At 37.0% G+C, this 21264-nt stretch overlaps 1 protein-coding gene across 2 annotated transcripts in view; it reads left to right on the top strand.

Moving 5' to 3' along the window:
• The window catches only part of GLRA2 (glycine receptor alpha 2), a 307323-nt gene that overhangs the window by 26963 nt on the left and 259096 nt on the right, over positions 1-21264 (top strand). Inside the window, exons 3-4 of one of the 2 annotated variants that reach the window (XM_058184672.1) lie at positions 6881-6948; positions 15228-15451. In XM_058184672.1, the coding sequence (XP_058040655.1) occupies positions 6881-6948; positions 15228-15451 (292 nt within the window). Of the gene's footprint in view, positions 1-6714; positions 6783-6880; positions 6949-15227; positions 15452-21264 lie in introns of both variants that reach the window. The other variant, XM_058184673.1, reaches the window with a different exon arrangement.

The raw sequence follows: 21264 nt of genomic DNA, 5'->3' as shown, positions 1-21264 counted from the left end.
TATTCTTACAAAACCATCTCCAGATTGCATTTTTTCTATTAATTTAAATAAAAAATCCCAATGCAATCGATCAAAAGCTTTCTCTGCTTCAAGAAAAATAAATGCTGCTGGAATAAAAATTTTCTTTTCTAATACTCCAGTAAGTTAACAATCTGCCTAACATTATTCCTCATCTGTCTCCCTTTTATAAATCCAGATTGATCAGTATGAATTCTTCATTGTAAAATTAACATTAATCTATTAGCTATTATTTTAACAAAAATCTTATAATCATTATTTAAAAGTGAAATTGGCCTATAATTCCCATCTTTAGAACAATCCTGTTCCTCTTTTGGTATCAGTGAGATAAAAGAAGTTCTCCATGAGGGGGGAATTCCCCCTCCTAATTTTACTTGATTAAATAATTCCTTAAGTGGCCCTAGCATCTCATCTTGTAAATTCCTATAATAACTTACTGTAAACCCATCCGTACCAGGAGTTTTCCCCATTTTTAATTATTTAATTACCAAAATAATTTCTTCAGAAGTTATAGGCTGATTCATGCAAGCAAAATGTTGGAGATGTAATTGTGATGAGGCTACATATTTTCATATTTGGTGGACTTGTAAGAATATTAAGGCTTTTTGGATAAAAATTTGGTGGATTTTACAAAATGTTCTGAAAAAGAAGATAAAGTTCCTGCCGCAATTTTTTTCTGCTGGGAATTATTACGGACTGTACAGTAATTGAGACCAAATTGATCTTAAATCTAATAACAGCGGCAAGATTACTGATAGGACAGTATTGGAAGAAAAAAGAAGTACCCACAATAGAAGAATGGATATTGAAAGTTGCCAATTTGGCTGAGATGGCAAAAATCTCAGCCTTTTTGAAAGACAATACACACGAAAGATACTTAAATGCATGGAAAAAATGGATTGACTATATTCAAAGTAGATATCAGACTAAGAGTTATCAGACTGTCTTTGAATGATTAGGATATATTATTTCTGATTGTTTCGGAGGAAGTTAGGAATTGATGAGAGTTGTAGGAGTATAATTGAGTTAGGAGAAATTTTTTTTAGCATATATTTGTTTTATTTTTAACTATATCTTGTGTTTGTTCCGGGAAGTCGGGGGGGGGGGAGGGGGGAGGGAGGTTTGTGAAGGGAGGGGGAGGGGGGAAAGGGGGGAAAATGTTTTGTAAAACTTTTTCAATAAAAATAAATCACTTTTCCCACTGGAAAAAAAAAAACTCCCACTAAAACTAATGTGAACTGCACCCACCGCCCCTCAGATTTGATGCATTCAGGAGCACCATGCAATGGTATTGCACAAAAAGTTTGGCTAGCATTTTTGCAGAGGGAATCTTGGGGCAAGGGACAAAATGCACCTGTTTTGAGAAAAGGTATATAATAAACCAAATAACAGTGTTTTCCCAGTCTCGGGTAGTTCCACTATAAAGTCCATTGATATATCTTTCCATGGTTCTTGGGGACTTGCCACACTTTGCAAGAGTCCTGTTGGTTTCCCTGATGGTCTCTGCTATTGCACAGATTGGACAGCTGGCCACAGAGCTTTCAATGTCCTTTTTCAAAGAGGGCCATCAGAATTTCTGCTTGATCAAGTGCAGGGTTTTTATGAAACCAAAGTGTCCTGCAGACTTAGTCATGAGTGCCCTGTAAAAGAGTGCTTCTCAAGCTTGAGGGCACACACAGTTTAACTCCAACCGAGGCCAGTCCATCACACATGGTGCAGTCATTCTTATGACTGCACCATGTAGGCTTGGAACTGAGCCACTTATCGAGTTTTAGCACTTCTTTCAGCTTTTTGCACAGATCATTTGACATCTCAGATTCCTTTCTCCCCTGAGATCTAGTGGTCATGAGTGACTAGCTGCTTAGAGGGAATGACTGGTCAAAGCACTTTGGCTTTAATACTATTATATTGAGGCAATCTGGATACAGCATCCACCATAAAATTCATTTCACCTGGAATATAGCATAGGGTGAAATTGAACCTGTTAAAGTATTGAGCCGAGTGGACTTGCTTAGGGGATAGTTTACATGGGTTTTTTAGAGCCTCTAGATTTTTATGATCAGTCCACACCTCAAACAGTGTTTTTGATCACTCTAGAAAATGCCACCAAGTAAGCAAAACCCACCATATTGCATATGCCTCCTTCTCCAATACTGCACATCTCTGCTCAGGTTCAGTACATTTTTTAGAGGTATACATGCAGGGTTGCAGCAGGCTCTTTTTTTGTAATAATACAGCCCCCACAGTTACATCATATTATTGCCTAAATAAAGAAAGGATCATTTGGGTTGAGGTGCTTTAGCACAGGCTCCACTGCAAACAGCTGTTGAAGTTGTCTATGGAGATTCTCAGTCATCTGATCATGGTTGTCCCAAAGATGCTTTTTTTCCAACATCATCTATCTCCAATCTATAACACAGTCCTTTCAACAGTTCCAAGAAGGCTCCACACCAATTTGCACTACTCAGATGACCCTGATGACACAGATAAACCTCCAGGTGACCTTAATGACCTGCTAAAAGAATGCAAAGGACCAGCTGTCTGCAAGGAGTATAAATCTTTCCATTTCCCACCATCCAGTCAGAGCTGAAGAAGCTTCTTGGATGAGAAGTGAAATGTCTTCGAAGAAAAACCAGAAAGTCCAGTTGCCTCTTGAAAAAAAAGCACCTTTGAGACAGTTGAAGTTTTTTGAATGCCGCATGGCAGTCCATAGTCCACTTAAATGGCTGACTTAGCTTCAGTTTGCCTTTAATTTTTAAAAGATTGGTGCTTGGTAACATGATTTTGGCAAATGAGAGGAAAACTTGCCAGTAGAAATTTGTAAATCCTAAGAAACTTTGTAACTGCTTCCTAGTGCAGGAAGGGGCCATATCTACTGGGTCCACCACTACTCCTTCATTAGTAAGTAACCCAGGTAATCAATTATCTTGGTGAAATTCTCATGTAGAGAGCTTTCTATACAATTCAGCTGCTTGAAGTCTCTTTAGGACTGCTCACACCAACTTCATATGAGTCCCCATAGTCTCAGTATATATTAAAATATCACCCAAATACACCAGCACCCTTTTATATAAGTAGTGATGCAACATCTCATTGAACAGTTGCATGAAAACAGCAGGGGCTTGCTGCAAACCAAAGAGGAGCACTTGGAATTGAAAGCATCCCAGAGTGCAGTTTTCCACTCACCACCCTCCTTGATTCAAACCCAGTAATAAGCCTCCCACAAGTCTAATTTAGTGATGATTTGCCTTTGGGTCTATGTGCAAGCATGTCTTTCATCAGAGGCAATGGGTAAACATTTTCTATGCACACTGCACTTAACCCATATAATCAATGCACAAATGAAGGGTTCCATCTTTTTTCTCACAGAACAACACTGGGGCTGCCATTCGCGGTCTAGCTGGTTGAATAAATCCACGTTTAAAGTTTTTGTCCATGAATGTGTGAAGTTCCTCTAGCTCTCATGGAGGCATTGAGTAGAGTTTAGGTTTGGGGAGTTTAGCCCCAGGAAGGATTTTGATACCACAATCAGTGGGCTTATGAGGTAGGCACGAGTAGGAGTCTTTCTCACTAAACAGATTCTGTAGATCCCAGTACTCCTTGGGGATTCTGGGGTCACTTTTTGGGTGCTCCGGCATGACTGCCCCTAACTTCCTCAGTTCTTAGGTTTTCTTGCCTCTGGGCATTGGGATCGCTTCCCCCTTTTTGGCTGCTTTGTGCCCATTTTTTAAGAACCTTCTCCTCCAGTTCATATAGGAGTTCCATTTCTGGAATCAAGACAGTCCAAGCAAGAGGGGTCTCTCCATCCCACACGCCACTATGAAAATCAGAATCTCTTTGTGCTTTCCCATTCTCATTTCTACTGGCTCAGTTATAAAATGAGTTCTCTCCCAATTACTGTCCCATCCAGTTGGCAAAAAGCTATTGGCACATTTAATTGCTTAAGTCTCAGTCCAACTTTTCCATGACCTCAGAACTAACCACACACTTTGTGAAGCCCAGGTCCAGTAGAGGTAACAGCCTCTCCTGGGTCCCTGATGAGGGCACAATAGTTCTACAGGAACGGTTACAGGGATTACATGTTGACTTACCAGGGGGGCATTCATGGAATTCGTTTCACTTTTTCCCAGGCCAGTCAGAGCTTGCAGCCCCTCATAATCAGAAGTCACAAACTCAATGACCTCCACCCCTTTTAACACTGTCTCATGATACCTTGGAGCTGGTTTCTCTGCCTTTTCCCTCAGAGTCGCCATGGCTTTGGGGCTGAGCTTGGTGGATCGGCATTTGGCAGCTAAGAGTCTCTCCTTCCCACTTTTAAAACATGCTGTGGATCACTGTCTGGACCCAGACATACCATTTGCTGACTTCATCCTGATTGGGAGGATTTGTGCCACCTGTAACTGTCCCAGTGTTGATCTCTGGTCAGGTCAATTTCTACTTCATCCACCAGCACATACCAGTGTTGTAGGATGCATGGGGCTCATGAGATGCAGGCTGTATTTAAAGCAATCGATCAGGATGTCTTCAGGCCATGTGGCTAGCCAATACATTAACTCTTAGAACTCCTGGGTGTATGCAGCCACTGACTGCTGAACTTGAGTGAGGATCTTCATTTGGGACTGAGCCTCGTGCTCCACCAGTGAGGCTTCAAACCATTGGTGAAGAGCTGGCATGAAGTGGTCATAGTTCTGCAGCTGGGGGACATCATCATTATGGAGGGAGACCATCCCCTTGGTCCATTGCACCCTCAAGAGCCATGTCATGCATCTTACTTGGGCTAACTCCAATTCAGCCCCATACTCCTGCATCTAGTTCTAGAGTTGTACCAGGAAAAAACCCAGTTGCTTGGGGGTCTCCCCTGTTCTTCAGTCCCAATGCTGGGACCTTTGGGGTCCAGCATTTCTGAGGGACAGCTTGTGCAGGTGGAGGGGCTCACATAGTGACAGCTGGTGGTGGTGACACTGCTGGGACTGGGGCTGGTCCAGGTGGAGCAGGTGCAACTGGTGCTGTGGCTGCTGGCACAATATTTCCATCCACGGCTTTGCTTGGGGTGGTCCAGGGAGCCCGAGCAGTCATCTGAGTGAGTTTCCCAGGGTCTCCAATTCTCAATCACTTCTTGTAATAGGTACAGGGAATGGCTCAGCATGGCATCCTCTGGATCTGAATCAAGAGCGTGGACTTCACCTCTATCCCTCTCATGCTACTTTAGTCTGTGGAAACCTCTGCTTCCTTGAGTAAAAGTCACCACTGAGGGTTGATCCTCTAGTTCTTCTTTTTTCCCCACACCCCTCATGCATTTGAGCCTGATGGGCTTCTCGTTGAAGTCCAGTTCCTCTCACCATTCTGTCTCATCTCCAATTTCCTCCCGCTCACTCCCATGGTTGGACATTGGAAGCTTGGTCCCCATGCTAGCCTGTAGTCTCCAGGTTGACTGTTAAAACAGACCCTGGCTAATGTCAAGGTTGCCTCTGATCAATTCCTAGGAAAGAAAACTCTTGACTCCAGAGATTCAGAGAAAACGTACTTTTACTAAGAACAAACTGAATGCAGCAAAAGGAAACATGCACAAAAAAGACATACCATCCTCATGCTTCCTCTCCCAAATGCCCATTGCTCCCTCCCTCCCCACTGGGAGGGTAACACAAACTAGTATTCTTCCATCTCAGTGATTATCTGCTTAATGTTGATTGTTACATGTAGTACTGTTGTAATATTATAGTTAAAATTTGCATTACGAATCAGGAACTTTCATTCTAATGTCATTTCTATTTTGGATATCTTAATTTCTCTTACTACTTACTTAATTTTCCATACCTGGTTTCATCTCTTTTTCCCTTGTGCATTTATTTAGTAGAAAGATAATACTAGAGTTCTATGACTTTTAGGATTATATCTCTGCAGTGCTATCAGTATAATGTATATTTGCACATAGTATATATGATATACATATCGACTATGAATAATATATGACAATACCTTATGAAAAAACATATGGTTTAATATCTGCTTGGTTGCTGTCAAGTTCTTGGTTATAGCTAGACCACTACCACCTTTCTATCTCTTTTATATTTGCTGTCTTTAAAAAGGACAAGAATGAAACAACTATTCCAACAGACGATTCCTCCCCCCCACGAAATACACTGTGACCAGTTTTAGGAGACAAAAACTGTTTGTTATAGGAGACATTCTTGTTTTAAGTTTGTTTGTTTAACACAGTTGGATGCCATAAATCACTGTTCTATGAAAACTGATTATTAGATCCCGACATTTACCCAAGAAAAATATCAGAAGCTAGTTTGTGCTATGTGGCTTTCTTCTAAGAATCCATTTCTCCTCCTCCTATCCTGATTTAAGACTGACAAAAGGGAATGTGTAGGAAAAGAACACATCTAAATAATCTAGTCTTTGTTTTTTGTACTTTCTCTGCAGGGAATCCTACAGTTGTCTCAGATTACAATGCCTATTTGTGCTTCAAGATCACTTTTGCTGCATTTGTCATTAAACCATAAATTGAATTAATAATTTTCACTGTAATGGGAGGAGGGAGGCTACAAAAATTGATCAGGGTTAGTATCATTTGTTGTTGTGTCTCACATTTTGCTTAATTTCAGCAGCTACTGCTCCAGATTGCATAGATGCTGGTGGAGAAGAACTTTTCTATGATATATATTGCAACATTTTTATTGCATTTCACAGGTCCTCCAGTAAACGTTACTTGCAATATTTTTATCAACAGTTTTGGATCAGTCACAGAAACCACAATGGTAAGTGCGGCAATGCCACTGGCACTGAAACAACTATCCTTGATATATGTCATAAACACAAACTGTCATTATTTTTCTATTTATTATTCAACTTGCAGGTCCTCCTGTAAATGTTACCTGCAACATATTTATCAACAGCTTTGGTTCAATAGCTGAAACTACAATGGTGAGTGGGGTTGCCTATTGAAGCCATCTTGTGAAGAAGAGGCATGTGCCATGGATCTGAGGTTTCCTAAATCTGGAAGCCTCAGATGTGAGGGTGACCAAGAATGTTTATTGTCTTTCAGAAAAATCTAAAAAGTCATTTTTAAGGAAAAAAAAACCCTTGTGAAATGATTTTTGTTTTGCCTAGCACTCAAATTAAATATATTAACGAATAGTGGGCATAGAAAAATACAGGGGTCCTCGACTTACGACCACAGTTGATGTATGTTGCTAAGTGAGTTTTGCTCCATTTTATGATCTTTCTTGCCACAGTTGTTAAGTGAATAATTGCAGTTAAGTTAATAACATTGTTGTTAAATGAATCTGGCTTCTCCATTGACTTTGCTTGTCAGAAAGTCATAAAAGGTACACATGATCCCTGGACACTGCAACTATCATAAATATGAACCAGTTGCCAAGCCTCTGAATTTTGATCATGAAACCAAGGGGATGCTGCAACGGTCATAAGTGTGAAAAATGGTCATAAGTCACTTTTTCCAGTGCTGTTGTAACTTTGAACAATCACTAAATGAACTGTTGTAAATTGAGGACTACCTGTATCAGTTTTACAAGGCAGAATAAAAATATAATAAACAATGTTTCATGATGATCAAAACCAGCTAACTGAAGCAGTTATCTTTCTTATATTTCCTACTGGCAATATAACATAAAACATAAGGCAGGCCTTATGTTTTTAACTCTGCATGAAAAATTGGGCAAATCATAGCTTTTGCTTACATCAACAATGGCCAACTGTTTTGGCAACTGTATCATAAATCAATTCATAGTATAAAAGAACACTATTAGTAATCTATTACTATTACATCTACTAATTTTCTTCTTTTGTGGGATAGCAGAAGGAAAAACAATTACGTGTGCAGAGTAAACTTGAGGCATTTGGGGCTCTCTCACTTTTATTCACATATAATTGGTGCCAAATGCAACAAAACCTATTCAGGTTATGCCATCTGCTTCTGGAATATTACAGACATGAATTTTATTTTCAAGAGAAAAATGCCATGAAAGTAATTCAAAATTTTAAACTCCAGAGCAAAAGAACTATATATTACAACAGCAATGGTAGAGATAAGGCTAAGAGGTTGCTTCCAGCCCACATTCAGTGGCTGATTAGCAAGATGATATGGAAGCTGGCAGAATTTTCTTTCCTCTTCTTTTTCAGTCATCCTTCAGTTCACATTTGTTAAAAAGAAATATAAGCATTGTTCCATTAGTATTGATAAGCCCACCCCCTTGTTAGCTGTCTTCATTTTAAAGGATCATTCTATTTAAATTCTTGAATCAACCATGCCTTGGATCTCACAAATTGGCCACACATTTTTATTTATCACTAAGCATGAGTCTGTGAGCCAATTCAGTTAAAGATAATACAAATTACGTGTCTCAATTAGTATGTGAGATTAACTCCTGCTTCTTAGAGGCTAGTTTGAAACAACAGTATGGGGGAATTTCCCCCCCCCCATACTTTTAGGATTTCTTCCGCTCTGGGACAACAGCAGAAAACTTCTTTACATTTTACATCTCCCGTGATGACATCAGCAACCTGCACCTGCAATGCAGCAGTCTTATACTGTACTTAGCAAGCATGTATTTGCAGTATTGTGTTCTGCCTTGTTTTCATACATATAGCCCTAAGCAGAAAACCAATTGGAACAAAGATCCTTTTTGCCTGAGTTCTCCATTCTTTCTCCAAAAAAAAAAAAAAAAGTTATACTGATACCCTTAACTAGATTTCTAAGTAAGGAAAGATTCTGTGATGAAAGTCCTAGTCCTGATTATAGGTGAGCATGAGTGATAATGAAATTTTAAAAACTGAAATAGGGTAAATTCTACTTGTCACTGGCTTTGCAAGATGGCATTCAATGATGATATTTGCACGAACTAATGCTGATTGCATTAATCAGACTCATCCATTGCATTTTATTGTTTCTATAATGTGCATCTATTGTGGGTATATTACTGCTTTTCAGCTAACAAAAAAAAAAGCTAAATATTGGAATAGCTTCGAACCAAGACTTTTGGCTGCCTCATTTGCTAAATTATAACATACCTGCTGACAGTGTCAAAGGAGATCGTTTTAGTTCAGTGCTGTTTGGATGTCTGTGGCTGAGTTTCTTAAAGCTGACATCTCACCAATAAATATATTTGAAACTGAATGAAGGAATGCTGTTGAAGGCAGACATCAGCTACTACTCATCCGCTTTGCTTTATAAAGTCAATCTAATGATATGATAAGCAGAATTGTGCCTTCCAGAAGTTGTTCTGCTGAGTATCCTATTTGCCTAGGTGTTTGAATATGGCTGGATGAAGTAAAATTGGAAAATGAATGCAAATTAAAAATTATTCATTGTGTGTTGATATAAACCCACTTAATCGGGAACTATTGTTTCTGGCGAGAAAAAAAAATCCTTCTCCTGAAACGTTTGTTTTGATTCTCATTTTTATTTGAGATGGGTTTAACAAATATAAATGTACTGTATGTGGATTTAAAAGCTTAAATTGCATATTGTCTGTAATTTTAAATTTAAACAATCTTTCTGTTTCTAAACGTCTTGCATTGAAATTTTTAAAATTGGGCTTGATATATATTCATATTTATTCACATTTTAAATCAATGCACTAAGCTTTTGTGTCGCTTTTTCATTTTATTCCTTGCCTTTTTGTCCTCACTCCAAATTTTGGCAAGATGACAAGTATTTCCAATTTTTTGTGTCACTATTTTTATATTAAGTGTTTTTCTGAGGCAGAAAGCCAACATTTGTTAAATCAACAGCTATTAAAATAACATGCTGCTACATTTTAACACATTGCCAGGACTGAGCATTCCCAAAGATACCAAAATCATAAATCTATATTTTATACAGCTTTAAGAAGTTACATCTGCACCAGTTTTAATCATTTTATATACATATGTAAGAATGTTGTCAAGGAATTCAGGAGTTCAGCTTACTTTATTTCTTTTATTGATCTACTAATTTGCCAGGCAGATATTCTAAAAGAATTAAATAATGTTGCAATTTAATTTAATATTTTGTAAACTTCCTTGCTTTGGACATTTAAAGAGTGTATACATAGAAATATGCACTTTAAGAAGATTTTTTGTAAGAAAATGTAGTACCTTGATATATAATATCTTACTATCTAGATAAATAGAGCATATTGTTAGTCTTAGATACTAAAGTATATAGCAAGAAAGTACCTTACATGATAAAATATAAGCCACTTTAATTGTACCCTTTTAATTCTTTCCCACACTCATAATCCATTGTGTGAGAAAGAAGAGATAGGATCCATTTACCCTTCTTCCCTTCCTACTATATGTCTGAAACCATGCCCCATGTTCTAGTGTTGAAAAAAATCACAGTTGGGAGTTAGCTATATTGGTGAAAATTCCATTTACTCCAGAACAGTAATGGTATATGAAAACCTCTGTAAGAAGTGTTGATTCCCTTATAATCTAGATCCAGGTTTGATGTATGGAGGATGACAGAACTTGACAAGGATTGAACATCCACAATGGCGAGATAGCTATGGTTGTGAAAACTTCCTATTTGCATTTGAATGCTGTTTGCGAACAGTTGTAATTGTATGGAGGGCAATATACAAACACTTGACTCACACTATATTTTTTTAGTTCCAGTGACTGAAGGCTGGCCAACCTGGTCATAAAGAGCCTAATAACAGTAGGAACAGGGAAAGATTATCCCCCCCCCAAATAATGGGTTGCACATGAGAAAGACTAGTTGTTATAAGGATTATGCCAAAATCCACTTTTGGTTAATTTGGAACATTTGCTGATCTATGAAAAAGGTACTCCATAGCAAAGGGTACAAAGGAAATCCCTTTTCAGCCCAACTTTGTCAGATTGTGTCAATACACTGAGTTCATCCTCCAGTCTGTTACTTAAGACAGGAGGAAAAAGTTTAATTTGCAAGAATGGCATTTGATATGCACAAACATTTTTGTTGATGATTCTAAAAGGCTTATAAAATTTTGAATGCTTTAACATTGCAATCACTTATCTGAGAGTAAGCTCCCAGGAAATTAGATATGAGAATCATTTGTTGGACTATATACTTTTAATTTGTCCCAGCTTCTGCCAACCTAGCAGTTTCTGCCAACCTAGCAGTTTCGAAAAATGCAAGTAGAAAAAATAGGGACCACCTGTGGTGGGAAGGTAACAGCGTTCCGTGCGCCTTTGGCGTTGAGTCATGCCGGCCACATGACCACGGAGACGTCTTCGGACAGCGCTGGCTCTTCGGCTTTGAAATGGAGATGAGCACCGCCCCCTAGAGTCGGCAACGACTAGCACATATGTGCGAGGGGAACCTTTACCTTTACCTTATATTTTTAATTCTGATGATTTTCCAATTTTTTTTGTGATTAAAAATGATTCTATTTTAAAGATACTCTTTTTTCTGTTTGACTGAGACAAAAATTACATTTGATCCCCCAGGTTAAAATCTGTGTTGTGTCTGTTGCTAAACATAAATATCAGACAGTAGTGAGAATAATTAATTCAGAATTTTATGGACTGATAATAAGTAACTTTAAGAACAAACTCCATGCTATCCAGATGTGTATTTATACAAGAACATATGGTGTGCATTTGCATAACATGTGTATGAAACATCTAGTCATTGTTCATCTTTCTCTAATGGAAAGCATCCTTTTATTGCCACATGAAAGAAATAAAACATCAGAGCTTCCTGAATCTGTTTGACCCAAACAGTTAACTGTGATTAGAAAGCCCATAAATATAAATATTTAACTATCCTTGGATTATATCCACCTTAGGATGACATATTACCTGTGATATATTCAGGAAGATCCACGCAGATTCTTATCCTCAAAAAGTTATCACCCAAAGTTTTTCCAGATGCTATGGCAGATTCCATTTGTACATAAGATTATTCTTAGGAACTGCTAAAATAACAAAACAATCTTCACTTCACTCACATCTCATTTTAGGATTTGGCATTGCCCAAGATTAAAACATTTGGGTGGTGGGGAGGGAATTGCAATCTGTCTGATTCAATGTCTGTTAAAAAAACAGTATATGCAGCATATTCAGACTTTAATTTTTCTCCTATTATTTATATCACAATCCATTGACATCTCTTATGGCACAAATGATACTAAGGTGTGGAATGTGAATCTACTGGAAAAATTAATTTCAATTATTAAACTAAATTTGAACTAATTGTCTAAATTAGACAATTCAAAGATTGTAACAAAAATAAAACTGAATGTCTTGGCTTCTGTTTTAAGTAAAATGTATTCCTCTAATGATGTGATAAAAGTTTTAAAATAATTACCTGATTGAAAATGTTTATCACATTGTCTAACCTTATTTTAAAGAAATGTTTCCTACCCGCTTTTTAAAATAGAATTCTTAACTTTCATGTGAATTCAAATAGAAAAATTGACTTCTTGTCCAGTTGTGCCCAATATATATATATACATACGTTTATAATTTGGTAAAAACATTTTTTTTTTTACAAAATATACAATTCAAATAATGCAAAGGGAATCTAAAAAAAAAACCAAACCAAAATTTTAGAAAAATCCAGTAACATGTAGCATTCCAGAAACATCCAGTATCTGCTGTAGCCTAAAGCCTGGGGACAAGTCCATTTTAAGAGCTTGTTTCTGTAATATCAGTGTGGAGGACCATTCAGAGCAGGGGTCACTCAGAATGGGCATGCTATTCCAGAGGGTCTCTAAGATTATGGAGTGACCTTATTTGATGGAGTATGGAGCATGCTGAATCTGCTGGATTATATTGGATGAACTCTTGGGAAACAAGAGTTCTCAAGTTCTCTTAAAAATGACCATTCTTATGCCATGAATGATTTTATAATGATTAAGCTTCTTAACAAGAAGCTTAAATTACATCTGGAAGGCAACTGGTAACTATCCCTTGGTAGTGAATACATTGTAAATAACAAAAGGTTCTAGATAGCCAAACAATTCTGCACTCACTTTCAATATGGGATGGCATAAAAAGAGAATGCCTCCCTATGCCTGGGTTGATGGTTGAACATTCTTATTTTGTTGAAATAATTATAATTCAAATAATTATATTTCATTACAAGAACTTTGCCCTATCTGCTACAGCTACATTTAGCATATGACTGATTATGATAGTGGCTAGTATATAGATATGTATATTAATTCAAAATTCAGACATGTAAATCCATTCAAATGCAAGATTACTTTCAATGGAGCAGGTGTTTGAACAACACTCTTTCACATTTCTGGCTCAGCTGGAAAGCTAAAGAACAGTTGATTATGGCATGTGCTTGTGCCATTCATTTATATCCAAAAAGGGGACACCAACCTTTTTGGCACCAGGGACTAATTTTGTGGAAGACAATTTTTCCACAGATGTGGGAGGGGAAGGGAAGGAGGACCATGCAACCTAGATCCTTCACATGCACAGTTTACAGTAGCGTTCGCACTCCTATGAGAATCTAATACCTGATGATCTGATTGCAGCTGGGGAAACAATGCTAGTACTGGGGAGCGCCTGCAAATACAGATGAAGCTTAGCTCACTTGCCTACAGTTCATCTCCAGCTCTGCAGCTCAATTCCTAACAGGCCACAGGCCAGTACTGGTCCATGGCCCGGGGGTTGGGGACCCCTGTGTTAGGGTGAACATATGTGAAAAACAAAACAAATTAAGCCCTATCTTAACTGTAGTTTGAATTTTTTAAAATGAAATTAGATAACTCTTTAAGAAGATTAAGCCGGTGGGTCTTCATGACATTGCTCCCCATATATCTGATTAGCAAAATACCACCTAACCTCATAGTAGCCTTGAAGTAGATATTATATCAGGACTCACTCATAGTGAGGGGAAAAATCAGTAACAACCTCCACCCACCTTCAAAGACATTCCATATCAAACAATTCTGCCTGTTGTTACACAATGCTGCCATAATCTTGTACCATTAGGGAGTACCATCAGTCTATATTTTACATAATTTTTCAGCATAGCACAAAATGTTAATGTTATCAAATGTTAGTTCTTCCTAGGACAGACTATGTTTATCTTCCAATAATTCAAAATGCATTCACTGTACTGAGGTCAATAAGTATTCCACAGATTCCCAGCTAATGTTTATTTATAAATTACTCTGCTAGATATACTGTATGAATACTTACTTAGATACTTGCAAATTAATCAATGAGGAGGCAATCAAAATTAGTCTTTAAAATTCTGGCAGGTTTTTATAACGTTTGGACAGTTTTTATTCTCACTATTATGGAATACTAATTACATTTCAAAATGTTTCCATTATGCTGAATAGATAAATTTTATTAATTTTATCAATAAAACATATGGTAAATACAGTCAGAGATCAATTTTGTTTTGGTTCTGAAAAGAATGAGGTAAAATTGCCACTCCATAGCTTTATGATTAACAACAACAACAATAACAATAATAATACACCATTGGCACTGAAAAATTTGCCATCAGTCAATTTTAAATTTAAAAGGCGACTTTACTGTGAACAGCTTGTATCCTGTGGTGGTACATATAACACCATCAAACATCCAGATCTGCCTATCCCAGGTCCTTGGTAAGGACTTGATAGGTAGACAAAAATGCCAAACCTGGGTCTGAACATCTGGCTGAGTATGCAATGATTAGTAATAATAATAACAACAACAACAAGAAGGAGAATGTGGGATTTTTGAATCCAAACAGACAGACATTTGGTCCACAGGTAATGCATGATTTAAAGAGAAACAGCTAGAAAAAAATTATGAAATACTGCAGTCCGCAAATGGAAGTTGAGTGATTGTGGATGAAGAAATCAATGGTTGTACCATTAGTAATAGAAGCCCTTGGAGGAATTTTGAACTTATTAGACCTAAATATTCTGACTTTGTAAAAAACCTTCTTACTTGGAACTGCTTATATGCTCCATATAAGCAGTTAACATATGCTTATATGTTACCTTAACAATGCTTAGATCCTTGGTTAGAACAAGAACTATTAAGTTTTTACCAGTCCCAGAATGTGAATTGAATTGAAGGTTAACAACAACAACAATAATAATAATAATAATGACAAGAACTCCCAGATTGTCCTTGACTAACATAAAACATACTGTATCAGATAATTCAATAATTCATCTAGGTCTCAAAGTCTAAAAACACAATCTCCTGGGCAAAAGATTAAATAATTGGTATATCTGACATTTCTATAGGACTACAGAGTGAACATTTTTTTGAGGCAGCAGTGGAACGACTCCCGTCTTGCTTATAGTGAATACCCTGATGACTCCTTGGATTTGGATCCATCAATGTTGGACTCTATTTGGAAACCCGATTTATTCTTTGCCAATGAGAAAGGTGCAAACTTCCATGATGTTACAACAGACAACAAGCTTCTAAGGATTTCCAAAAATGGGAAAGTATTATATAGTATCAGGTAAACCACTGTTTGTACACGTTGGGCATATTCTTGGTTTTTGAAAAATGTGTCTTAGATCACAGAATGGAATTTAAATATTCAGCTGAAGTTTGAATTCAGTAGGGCAGAAAAAATGTCTCCACATTGCTTGACTTTCCTTTTCTCAGATAGGAAAAAGCATCATCATCAAAAAATATCAAGGATTGATAAGATATAAAACAAATTTGCTGCTCCAGCATTTCCATCTTTATGAGTTGGGAGTGCAGAAAAAGAAAAGCTTCCACTTGTGTGAATTACATTCCAAAGCAAAAAGAAATTTAGTGTACTATATGTCTGAAAGCATGCCCCGTGTGCTAGTATTGGGTTACAAATAATGTAATTTTTGCAATGGAGCCTTCCAGATAGCAAGTACATTTAAACTATGAAGCTAAATTAATAATTTCTATACAGGTAGTCCTTAACTTACAACAGTTCATTTAGTGACCATTCAAAGTTACAATAGCACTCAAACAACTGACTCATGACCATTTTTCACAGTTACGACCTTTGCAGCATCCCCATGATCATGTGATCAAAATTCAGATGCTTGGCAATTGGTTCATATTTATGATGGTTGCAGTGTTCCGGGGTCATGTGACACCTTTGCAATCTTCTGACAAGCAAAGTCAGGGAAGTCAGATTCACTTAACACTAGTAACTAGTGTTACTAACTTATCAGCTGCAATGGTTCACTTAACAACTGAAGCAAGAAAGGTTTTAAATGTGGCAAAACACACTTAACAAATGTCTTACTTAATAACAAAAATTTTGGCCTCAATTCTGGTTGTAAGTCAAATACTACCTGTATTCTATTTTTTTTCTTTCTTGCTGCAATTTTTTTTATCACCTGCAAGCTACTTAATTATTTAGTGAAGAATTTAAAATAATAATCTGAAATCTCACAAATTAAATCTGAAATCTCACAGATTTAAGAGTTTTCACCCATACAGAAACCTCCTCCCCCAATTTCAGTGTATTTTCTTCTTTATCTGTTACGGTTTCTGATTTTATTTATCCAACTGTGAAGAAAGGCAAGTTAGTTTTAACTCAAGTCGTAAGATCCTTTTTAGGTGCATGCCAGGGACAAGCAAATACTGGTTTCATGAACTATTGTTACATTGTTGTAGTTATTGCATTCCAATGATCATTATAGGTTAGATACTGATGTAATACCATTACTGCTTTACTGAGGACAGAGACAATATTTTAAGTGGGTTTTGTTTTTTTTAGAGTTTGCAGAGGTTTAGGTTTTTTGTTCATAAATCTTTCTAGGGGTAGGAAGCGTATCAGGGACTTTTTCTCATTCAAAAAAAAAAGTCAGCAGAAATAACATCACCATTGTTTTATGGATTAGGCTGAGTTCTAGTGGTACAATCTCAGGGGATTTGGAAACCATACAAAGCAATTTGAATTGTTTGGAGCCCACAGTGGTGGATCCCCAATTTTTTATGTACACATCCAAAAAACAAAATAAAAAGAAAATGTGTGAACTCAGGCTGTTTTAATTGGTTGATAGAAAAGTTAATAGAAACTAGGGCTTTTCCATCATCAGTATAAAATAAAGATGAAAGGCTCATGAAATACTGTCCTGATGCTCACACTCTTCTGCTTCAGAACAGACAGAAACAAATGATAAGTACAAATAAAAATAGAATTGGGGTGGGGAGGATAAACACAGGTTAAGCCTACAATTGTGGCTATACTCATTGGACAGAATTCAGTAGTATTTAATCGTGAGCTCTGCTCAAATTATGGAAGGCCATCCTGGGTGAGTTGGAGGGTGAGGTTTAGAAAATCCAAAAAGTTTAGTCTCTTGACTCCAAATTTTAGCTAAGTATTTTATTCTGAGGCTCATAAAAGATAAAAGGACTTCACCCCCTGAACCTATTCTCTCAATCATTTTAGAACTATTTCTAACAGACATAACTACTCAGCATTAACTTGACCTACTAAGTCCAACTCAGCAGTCCAAAGACTATTCAGGATAATGGCTTCACTCTGTCTGAGACATCTTTTGAGTTATCAGTCTAGACCAGAGTTTCTATGCTGGCTGGGGAATTCTGAGAGTTGAAATCACACATCTTACAGTTGCCAAGGTTGAGAAATGCTGGTCTAGACTACAATCCAAATATTAAGCAGTCTCACTTCTTTTTTTTATTATTATGTTTTTTCTTTATTTTTATATATACATCAACATCAATACATGAACAGTGTGGCATCTGGGTATAGTTCATTTTGATACAATATAGTTCATTTTGATACAATACTGATATCAGAAATATTTGTTACATTGGTTAAGCTTATATACTCCTAAAATTAATATTCATATTTGCATTAAGATATAGTCCTTCATTATTTAGTTATTCAGTATTTCAATGTACCATTCTAATGCCAATTACAATATTATTTAAGCATGCATAACAATACCATCTTTCAACCTCTAATCTTTCAATTTAATTATTTCAATTATTCTATTTAGTCAGGCCATCCTTACTAATCCTAATGTAATACACATATTGTATTAGATATAATCCCAATACTCCATCCTGACATCAATCACCATATTATTTAAACATACATGTTAAATCCATCTTTAAACCACTAATTATTGCTTTTATTCTATTATTTAGAAATGTGTATCCTTATTTCTACTTCTAGTCTAACTTTTAATCAGGCCCCCTTTATATTTAAAAATGTTTCCTTTCTATCCATAATCTCTCGCCTGTTTTAATATTTCAGTTCTTGTTTGTTTTTTGGCATGCTTCCCATACTCCTATTTTGGATCTTTGCCTCTATCTGCATCTACATTTTTAGTATTTAGTCTGAGTACTCCTCCCATCTCTATCATCTTATGCTGCCAAGCCTCCAGAGTATCTGCCCAACCCCTATCTCTCTTTCAAAGGTATCCTTCCATTCCATTTTTAAATCTCTTAAAATACTTTTCCCCTGATTTATTTCATTAGTCATTATAATCTTTATTGTCTTCTCCTTGTTTTGTTTGCTGATTTGTGTGTTCTGTCTTTTCCTCCATTCTTTCCATTGTCTCCTCCCTTTCCTGGACATCTTGATCTTTATTCATTGTTCCTTGTAAAATATTTTCTATTTTCCCATCTATGACTTGCATTAATTTTTTTATCTCCCTAAAGTTCTTTGCCCAAAGCAGGGATTGGCAACCTTAAACACTCAAAGAGCCACTTGGGTCCATTTCCCACAGAAAACAAAAAACTGGGAGCCACAAAACCTGGGCGGGCTTGGCCAGCTTGATATCACTCACACCAGCCATGCCTACCCAGGTTTTTTGGCTCCGTGTTTTCTATGAGAAATAGGTAACTCCCTCTCTATTTCACTCCCTCACTCTCTGTATCTTTCTCTCTCTCTCATCTCTCTTTCTCTCTCTCTCTCTCTCTCTCCCTCCCTCCCTCTTATCTTTCCCTTTCTCTCATCTGTTTTTCTTTTTCTATCTCACAATCACCCTCTCTATCTCCCTCTCATGCCTCTCTCATTTCTCTCTTTGTCTCTCTCTCTTTCTCTCCCCCTTCTCTCTGTGTCTGTGTCTCTCTGTGTGTGTCACTCTCTCTCGCTTCCTGCCTCTGTCTCTTCTCACTCTTGGAAAGCCCTGCAGCCCTGCATGCTCTCTTTGGGGCTTTTTGCCAGCTGTTTTTTTCTTTTCTTCCTTTGGAAAGCCGGGCTGGTGAAGCAATGAGCACAACCTGCGGAGGAGGCTTCCTCCTCCTCCTCTTGTGCGCATCGTCCGGGGGTGCGAGAGGATGAGGGGGAGGAGGGAATCCTCCCTCGTTATCTTCCTTGTTCTCAAAGTTGAACTTAGTCATAGAATGGATAAGTATAGAACAAGTATTACCACAGTTCTCCAAATGTTTATTTTTCTTATCAAAAATTTTCCAGGCTTATAGAGTATGGTATATTTTCATTCGTGAGCAGATGGCACTCTCAGCTTAGATTTCAGTGTTGTCTCAGTTCTAACAAGTATTTAATCCAATTTTAATTTGATTTATAAAAGCAAAGTCAATTATTAAAGTAAATAGATCCAGCATTTTAAAATGCCTTTCTAAAATAATGCCTGTCCAATTTAACTATCCAATTTTCTTTGTTTTGGAATTTTTAACTTTCCCCCTCTTAGTTCCTTTCTTTCAAGTCTGTAGTTTTTCTCTATGTGGTTATTCACTGCTGTAACAAATAGTTAAGATTCTCTTCTGAATTTTTTTTCTTTTTTTCTTTTTAGGATCAGTATTTAGGTAAAAAAGGAATCAACTCACCCAGTTCCATTCACTGTTCATTTACACCATTCTTGTACTTTCTTTGTTGCCTTGGCTGTCCTAGCTTCATGGTAACCATTTTGACTGCCTCTTCTCCTTGTTGTGAGGGAGAGGGAGGAAAGCCTGAATCAAGCAGGAGAGATTGTGACTCTCCACGATCTGCAGGGTGCCCCTCTTTTCTTCACTAGCCCTCTAGGATGGCTTTAGCTTCTTTTGGAGTCCTCTAATGGGGAGAACTCAGCGTGGGAGCGTGGAGACCCACTCCTCATGTCTGATCTTGCCGTGACATCAGCCAGAAGTCCAGTAGTCTCACTTCTATTTAACTTTTAAGACCAAAGTTAACTAACCATAGTTAGAGGATTTCTCTGCAGGGATTTAGGCTATGCCTACACCTATCAGAAACACAATCTTGTGTTGTTTATATATTTTTTGTTTATATATTTATATGCAGATATAATTATTATATGGTTATATAACTATAATTTGCATTTTATTAAATGCTATATGCTTTATCTTACAATAAACCCAAGTCCAAAGATGCAATTAACTGATTTTCTGTATGAGAAAAGTTAATGAGGCACAAACATGTTTATTCAGTATGATATTCTTTCAAAATATATCAACAGCCCCAGAGTGAATGGCCACCTGAATTCTCAGAAGTAAATGTGCTGTTACTTAACAGTGCTATTTTCACCTGTTTAATCTGAAGGAAAACAGAATGCTCTTATTTGCTTGAGTGATGTCAAATACATCTTACTAGGAGCAATGGTGCAGTAGTGCGTTATTTGGAGTGCAGTTGGATAATTTTTCTGACATTTGTACATGTCACAGAAATAATATTTCAAGCTGTCATTTCAGATTTGTAAAATGTATATGCTTCAATGAAAGTTAATATGATAAAGTATAAATAATAGTTGGTTTTGAATCCAAAGCTTATCATACCATATTCTATTGATCATAAATGCTTTCTTCATAGACAATCAGTATGAAGGAAATATATTGAACTCTATACCTAGCAAGTACTTACTTTAAGAATTACTCGGTAAAAGCCAGTGGGATAGAATTTATCTTCCTACTTCTTTTCAATGGATGAAAACCATATAAAGAAATCTTCTACATCTCTCAGATTCTGGTTGATGGCCCTTGAAAATGGCCAATGCAGAGGAAGATTTCAAGTTTGAAATTTGCAGTAAATTCAAGATGATCAACAGAATGTATATCATTGTGCCAGGCAGAGCAACCTTTTGGTCTCAGTCAATATTATTTTGGCAGGAAAAGGGAGGCCATTTAAACACGTAAAAAAGTTTCCTCTGTGCCAGAGTTTGGTATGAAAAGCTCTAATCTAAAGAAGAAAGTACACATTTAAAACTAAATTTGTGAAGTTGATAGTACTGTACATCTCTGCTCTTCCCAACTTCTCTATATGAGTGTCAGGTTACGAAGGAAGGAAAAACTGCAAAACAATACTCAGATTTGCAATGTGGTTTATCTCCTCTGGCACTCACTGACCACCAAAGC

Source organism: Ahaetulla prasina, chromosome 5, assembly GCF_028640845.1.
Source record: "Ahaetulla prasina isolate Xishuangbanna chromosome 5, ASM2864084v1, whole genome shotgun sequence".
Classification (NCBI taxonomy): domain Eukaryota; kingdom Metazoa; phylum Chordata; class Lepidosauria; order Squamata; family Colubridae; genus Ahaetulla; species Ahaetulla prasina.
This window is presented reverse-complemented; position numbering and strand designations above follow the sequence as displayed.